Source organism: Macaca nemestrina, chromosome 5, assembly GCF_043159975.1.
Source record: "Macaca nemestrina isolate mMacNem1 chromosome 5, mMacNem.hap1, whole genome shotgun sequence".
Classification (NCBI taxonomy): domain Eukaryota; kingdom Metazoa; phylum Chordata; class Mammalia; order Primates; family Cercopithecidae; genus Macaca; species Macaca nemestrina.
Genome location: NC_092129.1, coordinates 120,615,328 through 120,626,559, shown reverse-complemented (window position 1 = coordinate 120,626,559; position 11,232 = coordinate 120,615,328). Strand labels below are relative to the sequence as shown.

The following is an 11,232-nucleotide window of genomic DNA, read 5'->3' as shown; positions in this document are numbered from 1 at the left end:
AAGAAATGGATAAATTCCTGGACACATACACTCTCCCAAGACTAAACCAGGAAGAAGTTGAATACTTGAATAGATCAATAACAAGCTCTGAAATTGAGGCAATAATTAATAGCCTACCAACCAAAAAAAGTCCAGGACCAGATGAATTCACAGCCGAATCCTACCAGATGTACAAGGGGGAGCTGTTACTATTCCTTCTGAAACTATTCCAATCAATAGAAAAAGAGGGAATCCTCCCTAACTCATTTTATGAGGCTAACATCATCCTGATACCGAAGCCTGGCAGAGACACAACAAAAAAAGGGAATTTTAGACCAATATCCCTGATGACCATTGATGCAAAAAACCTCAATAAAATACTGGAAAACCGAATCCAGCAGCACATAAAAAAGCTTATTCACCATGATCAAGTGGACTTCATCCCAGGGATACAAGGATGGTTCAACATACACAAATCAATAAACATAATCCAGCATATAAACAGAACCAAAGACAAAAATTCATGATTATCTCAATAGATGCAGAAAAGGCCTTTGACAAAATTCAACAGCCCTTCATGATAAAAACCTTCAATAAATTTGGTATTGATGGAATATATCTCAAAATAATAAGAGTTATTTATGACAAACCCACAGCCAATATCATACTGAATGGGCAAAACTGGAAGCATTCCCCTTGAAAACTGGCACAAGACAGGAATGCCCTCTCTCACCACTCATTTTTTTTGTTTGTTTGTTTTTTGGTTTTTTTTTTTTTTTTTTTTTTTTTTGTAGTTGCTTTGGAACTAATCATACTCATCTTAACTTAGCAGAATTTATCACGGATTTATGCTAACTTGATTCTACAATGATATAGAAAAGTTATTTCTATACAGATATATTTCTTCTTCTCTTTTATTGTGCTAGAATTGTTATACATAACATATATTATGTAACATAATATATAATAAGTATATATGTATGTATAAGTGTTTGGTGTGAAAATTCCAATCATTTTAATCAAAAAAAAGATTGTTACCATGAAAGAGTTTGATTATGACTCATCAGTGTAATTATAACTTTTCAATAGGTGATATTATCTGCTCAAATGATACATAAATACCTGGGTCTATTAATTTCATCTTCACAAATAGCTTCATGTTGACCCTTATTTTCTTGATCATCAGTTATATTTTCCAGATACATGTTGCTAGTCCATCTGAGAAAACATAGATACCGATATTCCTGATTGTCTTCTTCACTCAAACAACTGCATCCGTTTGCACAGATCTATAACAAAAAGAAATAAAAATGTTATAAATTCCCATCACTTACTACAATATTACAATTGTGATCTGAGAGACCACAATACATGCCTCTCTGTCTACTAAGTTGAAACCTAGGGTTAAGGAAACAGAAGATAACTATGGGACAAGGGTTCAGAACTTGGCTGGCACAGCAATTCTCTAAACTTCTAGAGCTACAAGAAAAACCACACCCTTGCTAAACTCCCTAATAGGAGCTATCAGTCAAATTGTCATTCCATTCCTAACTCTGATTTACAACCAAGGCCACCATAACCCTTATCAGACAGAACTGCCTTACAAACACTCTTCTGATAAGCAATTGTAGGTCTCAGATCAGTTTCAGCCAGTTTATACAAACAGGATACAAACTGTCTTTGTGTCCTATAGTTCACTTTTTCATGCAAACTGCCAAATTCCACCTCATTTTAACACTAAAGCCCTGCTTCAAAAAGAACATGGTATGCATGTTACATATATGTTTACTCACTGAATATGTGCTTGATTCCTCCTCATAAATATGTATTGCTTTCCCGGCAAACCTGTTGAATATGTCTGAGTCTATTTTGAACACAGACCCTGTGAGGCACAAAAATCACCCTGCCCTTTACCACTTCTAAGAGAGCACCTTGGGTCGATATCAGAGATAACGTTTTCCCAGTTATATTATTTGGCTCTGTTTCCTCACCCAAATCTCATGTTGAATTGTGATCCTGAGTGTTGGAGGTGGGGCCTGGTGGGATATGATTAAATCATGGGTGCAGTTTCTCCCTTGCTGTTCTCCTGATACCAAGTGAGTTTTCCTGAGATCTGGTTGTGTAAAAGTATGTAACACCTCTCCCTTTACTGTCTCTCCTGCTGCCATGTGAAGACTCATGCTTTCTTCCCCTTTGCTTTCTGCCATGATTGAAAGTTTTCTCAGGCCTCCCAGCCATGCCTCCTGTACAGCCTGTGGAACTCTGTGTCAATTAAACCTCTTTTCTTTATAAATCACCCAGGGTCAGGTTTATAGCAGTGTGAGAATGGACTACTGCACCCAGTTAGCAAACTGATATCACAAATAAACTCTTCATTCTACTATTTAGTCTTCTTGGTAGTCTTTTGGATGACACAATCATTTCAAAGTTTGAATTTCAAGCTTTCATGTATTTGTTGAAATAATGTGTTCCTTTAGCAAAGGTTGAAAAAATCAGTTTTGATTTATGTCAAAATAATTTTTAATAGTCAAATTGTTTATACTCGAATTGTGACAGAAATATATATGTATATGTGTATATATATATGTACTGAATACATGTACATTTATTACACAATTTTTTTAAAAATTCCATTTTAACCAAATTTTTATAGACATTGTTTGTTAACTGATATGATGGAAATAGCATTGTATTGATAGACAGATCCATGGAAAATCTATTTGTGGTTTTGCTAAATAGTTTCTATCCTTCAGTGGTTTACCTGTTTTCTCCTTTGAACTGATAGTAAAGCTTTACTTGATTCCTTATTAAAAGTAAATTAAATAATATCTTTCACATGTTTAATATTTTCATAAAGTCATGATGGTATGTTTTATTGAAAATTATATTTATATTTTTAACAGCTTTAAAACTCTTCGGCTTTAAAACTCTTCCACAGATATGCTCAATGGATTTACCTGACGGTTAGGTAAACTGTCAGAAGAGAAGTGCACTTCTTATGGAGTGCTTAAACACAGGCATATATTTGTATATTTACATATACCTATATTCCTAATTCCTACAAGTAAATTCAAATGACAATAGAACTTTACTATCTTTAAAAACACTTCTCTGCATATTTTCATATTTTCTTTTTGGTTTTGGTTCATAGACAACAAGTTATTTTCCATCTGTCGCAACACAGATTAGGAATTTGGTTTCATGGTCTGATCCTTTATTGATATCTAAGTAGATAAATGGTTCATAGAGATTTACTCTCTGTTGAATTAGAATCAAATGAGAATCTGTCTTTTCACTTTCTACATAGAGATCAAAATAAGTAAGAAAGTCAAATCTAGTAGGAAGGAGAATAGTTCTTTGATAACATGATAGTGACATGTTATTTACACTTACCCCAAGTCTAAAATATTACAATTGAAGCTATAAGTTTTATCTGTGTCTATATGTCTATGTGTTTGTAATTCATAAAGGTCTTCATCTCTCTTTGAGTATGTAATGATTTTCTACATTCAGAGGATATTAGTTGTAATTTTTTTTCCCCAATTAAAGGAGCACTATTATAATTGGCTTACAAATTGAATAAGTACTCATATAAGAACAAATATTGGCGGGGCGCGGTGGCTCAAGCCTGTAATCCCAGCACTTTGGGAGGCCGAGATGGGCGGATCACGAGGTCAGAAGATCGAGACCATCCTGGCTAACACGGTGAAACCCCGTCTCTACTAAAAAATACAAAAAATATTGGCCGGGCGAGGTGGCGTGCGCCTGTAGTCCCAGCTACTCCGGAGGCTGAGGCAGGAGAATGGCGTAAACCCAGAAGGCGGAGCTTGCAGTGAGCTGAGATTCGGCCACTGCACTCCAGCCTGGGCGATAGAGCAAGACTCCGTCTCAAAAAATATATAAGAAAAATTAAATTAAAATTAAAAAGAACTAACAAATATTAGCATTTTATGACACCACTTGATTATTTTATGTATCTCTATATCCATGTATATAGGTAGTTTAGCTTCCTGAGATCTGAGACTATATTGAACATTATAACTTACTGTGTATTTCTTTCAAAAATGAAAATATTTTATTTTGCTACCTCAGAAAAATTGCCAAAGTCAGAAGGTTGATTTGGCTATAAAACTATATTTTATAGCCTATAAGTCTTATTCAAAATTTGCTAATTTTTAAAATATTCTTTATGGAAAAATGCCTAACGTATTATTTCTGCACCTTAAATATAATTAGAAAATATGAAACATCAAAATTTCAAATTACTCATTGTATTTTTAATTATTATATATCTACATTACAAAATAATACACAATAAAATCTTGAAAAAGAGCAATATATTAACAAGAAATATTAGTATAGAATTTGGAATAGGACAGACTTATTTCACATAACTATGTGCTTTCCCTTTTATTTTCAAAATAATTATTACGGGGATTAAAAAAATCTGAAAGAACTAAAAGTTGGGTAATGAGGTTTTTCTTTTGACTACACCTCCAAAACAGCACATTTTATCTAAGGGGTGTGATATGAACACCTAAATTAAATCCAATGCTCTGGTTGAGACACTTTTATTAAATGGGAACGGTGGTGCATTATTTTATGCTGCAGGTATTTACTATATCTAAAAGCTATTGCAAGTAATTTCTGTGACTAAAAAATAATTTTGGATTTCAACATTATTTCTCATCTGTTCAGATAGTCTAGACTTCTACTAGAATTTTGGTTTTCTATAATTAAATTTACAAATAAGTAATCTCTCAAAAAATTAGTAAGACAGTAAATTATATCAGTAGACATATAGAAACTTGAATCTGCCTTGCATATCGGAGGAATCTACCTTGTATTTCTCAACTTTGTGTACATAGAGAAACAAAGATCTGCTTAAAGGAGTCCATTAATCTTTAAAAAAATTTATGCAAAACATTCTATCAAAATGTTAAATCAAATGTGTTAGGCAATTTTGGACTGCATAGTGGTCGGCAACCCCAACTCCTATATTATTCACAGGTCAACTGTACATATACCATGTACATAAAATATATGATTAATTATTAAACTTTGATTGCACAAAAACCTCAATATTACAAAATATACAAAAGTTAAATTAGAAGTTTTATTCTAGATATTTAAAAATGTTTACTTGAGGAAGGAATGTAATAAAATCATGATTCTGGGCAGTGGAAGATCTGTTCTTCCCAAAGGAAATAGAAGTAAAACAAACAGCTGGAAATTCCCTTTTTGAGAATTCATTCCTATTAATGTATATACATAAGACAATATTATTACCCCAAAGTCACTTCTTTTGTAGAGAAATTAACCTACCTGAAGAACATTTATAACATACTTACAGAAAATGTTCTGCATAGGTAAGTAAACAACTCTAGTTAAATAATGCCAGCTATCATTTCAGGGAATATAGTGCAATTTTCTATAAATTATTTTGTCATATCCACAATATATTAATACATAGGGTCACTTGGCACAGGACTCTGTGGGAAAAAAAAATATGTAAGATCTAATATATGCCCTTTATTTTGCCATTTTTGACCCTTGATATTAAATAGATAAATAAAGTGACTTCAGAGGTGAAAGTGACTTTTTGTAATCATGATATGTAGAAAGCTGGATCCTTAAAACAATATCTGTCAAGGTAAAAATTGCATGAAAGTTAAATAAGTAATTAAATTTTATTAAAGACTATTGAAATAGGGGAGAGAAACTAAACTCAATTCTCCAAAAATAGAAAACAGGAGGGATTTTAATTGCGAACTTGAATAGAAAATGACAGCAGTCCTCCCTTTTGTTGGTTTCACTTTCCATGCTTTCAGTTACCACACTTCAAAAACATGTTAGTGATGTTCCCCTTCCTGTGTCCAAGTGATCTCATTGTTCAATTCCCACCTATGAGAGAGAACATGCGGTGTTTGGTTTGGGGGTGGGAGGAGGTAGGAGGGATAGCATTAGGAGATATACCCAATGTAAATGATGAGTTAATGGGTGCAGCACACCAACATGGCATATGTATACATATGTAACAAACCTGCACGTTGTGCACATGTACCCTAGAACTTAAAGTATAATAATAATAATAATAATAAATGTTAGTATAGTTTAGTAAGATATCTTGAAAAAGAGAGACAATAGTCACAAAACTTTTATGAGAGTATGCTGTTATAATTGTTCTGTTTTTATTAGTAATTGTTGTTAATCTCTTTTTGTGCCTAATTTATAAATTAAACTTCATCATGAGTATGTATATATAGGAAAAAAATACAGTAAATACAGGGTTTGGTAATATTCACAGTTTCAGGCATACACCGGAGTCTTGGAAAGTATCCCTGCAGTTAAGGGGGAAGACTGTTATACTTGATGTCACTAGAGAAGAGTTGGATCAATGGAATGTGTCAAGCAGATTGAGTTATTATTGAGTATGCAAAGATTTTGCTCTGTGAGTAGGCCTTCTGTAGAGTACACTGGGAAGTAAGAGTACTATCGTATTTGATGTTTATATTTCAGAGACATGGTTCCAAGGTCCTTGATAAAGACATCCCATGCATCCTTAAACTGCCAAGAGGTTGGAAGAAGATTTACATACATTTCAAAAAGGCAGATAATTTACAATTGCAACATTTTTAAAGTGCATCCTATAAGAAAAAAAAGAGTGCAGGGGCCTGTAGGCAATCAGAAACCTGTCTTAAGTTTAGTCAAGGTGAGGGAAAGAAAAAGGCTGTTTGGCTTTATATTTAGGTAACTAAAAAGGAACAGATTTAAAAAATTATAGCTAGATGAATTAAAGTTCAAATTTATACTGGATTACAACCTAGTCATAAGTTCTGAAATAAAATAAACTTGATTAAAACCTTTCACATCCCAAATTTTAGTGCTCCATGGACTCTTCTACTTTGCTTGAAATTCAACTTCCCTTCCCAGTAACTCATAATAATATATAATTTTATAATGTTTTTATAGTAGGGGTGTAGAAAACAAGATAAACTTATTTATATTCATGTGTTCCCATTCCAGAAGTATTTGCATTTAAAAGGACCTCACTCAGGGAAGGGACAGATTTTACCGCAAAGAAATAAAAGAAAATTTTGGAATTTCTGTCTTTGATGATGAAAACTAAAATAAACCTAATTTTCCATCACCTGTTTTAAAATACTGAGAAAAAGCAAGAATAACTTACTATATACTCCATGAAATATTTGCTTCCGGAACATAAGACTGTGAACCAACTAAAATAAGTTTTTTATAAAGACTAACAGTTTGCAAATCAAGACTCACTTTAAAGATTCTCAGTATTTTGTGCCACCTATACAAAGCTTTCATTTATAAACTCTAACCAATCTCCACTAGATACCCTCTACAACTGGCCCAAGGCACTATGCCAAATAAATAACTTTCCACAACTTCTCCCATCTGAGGCACTACTAAGATTCTAGTAAGGGGTTGTTTTCCCTTATTGAAAGAAGTCTAAAATAATTAGTTTTTCTTGATCAGCAGAATTATCTGGTGATCTTTTGGAGGGTAAAAAGTGAACAAATCGAAAGTTCCACAAAATCTCATTAAAATGCACTCACTCTCAATGCTGAATAGCAACCAATGCACTACCCTGAGACCACTGGATATTCTCTCCAACTGTGAAAGTGACATAGGTACAGCATCAAGTCTAAACTCCAATTTTTTTTCATCAACTTCACAAATGTTATGTTTCTTTTGTTTCTTAAGAATAAGAAAACATTTTTAGTAATCTTTTAATTATATGATTCAAATATATGTAAATAGAAAAACTCTGTCTTCATCACTTTTTCAGGTGAGACTATAAGAGGAAGTCAGCTGGGAGAGGAAAGTGTGGGTTCTAAAACTGCATGATTCAAGTGTTGTAAGTGATGAGTTCAGATGGTCACATCACTCTGGTGTTCCTTTGGGCAATATTTTTATTGTCATCTTTTAAAAAAATCTTCTAAACACTGTCAGTTGATTTGAAATGGACTGATATTTAGAATGTTCTGGAGACATGATATTGTACAAATGCTTTCTGACATAAGTTTTCATGGGTTCCTCTCAATTTTTTATGCCTGGACACCTCACATTCCTCCCCTCATATTGTAAGCCATATATGTATCTCTCTAATTGGCATAATTTCTCAAAGGACAATGTGAAATTGCAGTGACCACTCTGGGGAAATTTTGACATGAACAAGATTGTTTATTTGACAGATCCAATAGAACAAAAAGGGAAAAATCCTCATGAGGAGATTCTCTGTCCTGTATGTCTAATAGAGAAACTACTGTGTATTATACAAAACCTCCTCTTGTATTTTCATGCTTCTGGGATTAAGATGCACTAGATTTTTAATTATATGGTCTGGGGAATTGTCAAGTATGTGAGTTGTTTAAACTGTCTATAATAATTTGTTCTTGCATGTATGAAAATAGGTTTTTCTGCATTTAAGCATCTCCAATGCTGTGCAGAAAGGAGATAATCTTTGCAATCATAATTTTATATCCACCGGAATCTAGATAAACTTAACTTATTCATTTTTCACTTTTTCTCCTTTTCTGTTTTGCTTAGAAAAAAAATCGAAATTAATTGACCATAAATATTTTTTCTAACATTCTATATTGCCATTCTAGGATTTCAGAGTGTCCATATTTTACAATGAAAGGAAATGATTAACTGTGCTTTATTCACATGTTTTCTCTTGCCAAAATTTTAACAAATCAGGAAAAGCATTCATGTGTATGGGTAATATTGTTAGTCTTTTAGTTGAGAAGAAAACTGGGTTCCATAGAGCTCTGGCATAATCCTAAAGTTTTGATTTTTCAAAATACATAAATACTGAGTTTTGTTTATTTATATTAGTATATGTATTTATTTATTCTAAAGAGGTTTATTTATTTAAAACGGACTCATGTAATTTTAAATGACACTTCAGATAAATTAACCTGATTTAATTTAACTTTAAGAGAAATATTCTATAATTATGTCCTCAAATTGTCTATGATTACACAAATCTAAAATTGATATAATTGAAATTTTAATAACAGATATAATTTAAAAGGGATGAATCTTGTGAATGCTTACTAATTTTACTACATTGATGTACTAGAATGTTTTATTGATACTACAAATCATAAGAACTTAACATGATTGTGTAAGTTTGCAATTTCTAAATATTTAGTCAACATTAAGAACTTATACAGATATTTAATCAAATTAATCAAATTATTTTAGATGCCTAAACAATTCCTAGTTAAGAAAAATATAAAAATATAGTCTCTAAACATAGATTTAAATTACCCCTGTCCTTATAGAATGGAAATAAGGTGTGCAAATACAATTGAGGGATGTGTGTTTATATTTATTTTGCCTGTGATAAAAGTTGTTAAAGTTACATAAAATATGTAATCATAAAGTAATAAAATAGCTAAAATGATCTTAGATTGTTATCTTTCTGTATTTTCTTGAATCTAAAGAAATTAATGGCTAATTTACTTGAAGTTGGTGATTATTATAAAAGAATACTGAGAACTAAAAATACACAAAAAACCCCACAAATATGATTTGCTTGTTCCTAAAAACGGTTTATAGTTACTGAATTATTAAGTGTATTATAATATGTAATTATTTTTAATATACTGATAAAGCTAAAAGTCTTAAAGATAAAGTTGTAATGTAGTCATCTATTTGTATATTGATGTATATGTGATTGGCTAAATATATATATATATATATATATATATATATATATATATATATATATATATATGTAAGAATGTATTAAGCTTACTTCATGTATTTATGACTTGTAAACATATACCAAAATATATTTGAGGGCATACTTTTAGATGTTCTGTGGTATTTGAAGTCTTTTTGCCTGTAATTGTAATGCCTCTAGATGGTGAATTTGAAGGAAATAGTGACTTGTATCAGTTTTTACAAGGTTGGACTCAACGTAAACTGATATATTAATAAAGAAAATGGTTTATTAGTCTTTACTGAAATTTATACAATACACAGAATTAAAATATGGCTTTCTTAAAATGACCAAATTAGGTTATATCAAGACAAGATAGGTTACAAATACTTTGTTAATTCTCTAACTTTTTGGAAAACTTCTGAATCACTTTAACAAAAAGTTCCTATTCCTAATTCATTTAAACTGAAGATTCTTAAATTTTTCTTAATTATTGTTACATATTAAAAAATATAATCTTAATTAGTGTGAGACAAAAGTCAGGGGATAAAAGGAGGGCCTCTCTTTTATTCTTGCCATAGGCCTCACAATTTTTAGTGATGGAACCGCCTAGAAATTTGAAATTATTTTCATTTATTTTTATTTATTTTATTTTCAAGTAGTTTGCTTGTGTAAGAGATTAGAAATCTCTCAGAGATTTAAACATACCCAAAAGACAATGGCATTTCATTATGATCTGTAAGCAAAAAAAGTGGCATAATCACAACTGTATTTGAGAGGCTTTAGTCAGCCTGTAAATTATAACATTAATAAAACATAAGAAGACTAGGAACAAAATGATTTTTCAAATTTTTTTACCTTTCCATATTATAAATGTAAGAAATAAATACAAATTTCCAAGTAGACTGCTGGGAATTTGTTTAAGAAGTTATATTTAAACTATGCAAACTACATATTTTGAATATTGAAGAATCTGTAACCTAAACATTTCTAACTTTTTTAAAAAATCAGAAAATTATGAGCTAAAGAGAAAAATGAAAAGCAACTATATAAATTTACCTTACCTCTTTTGTGCCTTCACATGGGAAAGAACATGAAGAATTATTATCTTCAGGATTGTTCACATAGATTGCATCTTCAGTGCAGTTTGCAGTCAGAAAGAAATAGGCATCAATAACCCCTTGGCACTTTTCACCTTCAGATCCTTTAAAAAAAAAAAAAAAAGAGAGAGAGAGAGAGAGAGATAAAAAATTAAATAAACACATACTTGAATTCACAATGAATTATTAAGGACTGTGGTCAAATTACTTGAAAAGATAAATTTGACAACATCTGTCACAAAATAAGTTCCTATATGTATATGATATTGAATTTGAAGGACACCTCAGAGCCCAACACTCTCATGTTAAACATGGACTGAGAAATACAGCATCACAAGAAGACACAGCTCCCAGGCCAATTCACGTTTTAAAATAATCAAATGTTGACTAAACTGTAATTAATAATTATAAGAAAGGATAGTAGAACCATAAAAGGAACAATGTCCTATA

General features: G+C 31.4%; 1 protein-coding gene across 1 annotated transcript in view; it reads right to left on the bottom strand.

Moving 5' to 3' along the window:
- Positions 1 to 1,082: 1,082 nt before the first annotated feature.
- LOC105479505 (eyes shut homolog) overlaps positions 1,083 to 11,232 on the bottom strand; it is a 162,493-nt gene continuing 152,343 nt past the window's right edge. The window contains exons 7-8 of the mRNA XM_071096912.1: positions 10,747 to 10,886; positions 1,083 to 1,268 (exon numbers count right to left, since the gene is read on the bottom strand). Coding sequence (XP_070953013.1) covers positions 1,083 to 1,268; positions 10,747 to 10,886 — 326 coding nt within the window. The remainder of the gene's footprint in view (positions 1,269 to 10,746; positions 10,887 to 11,232) is intronic.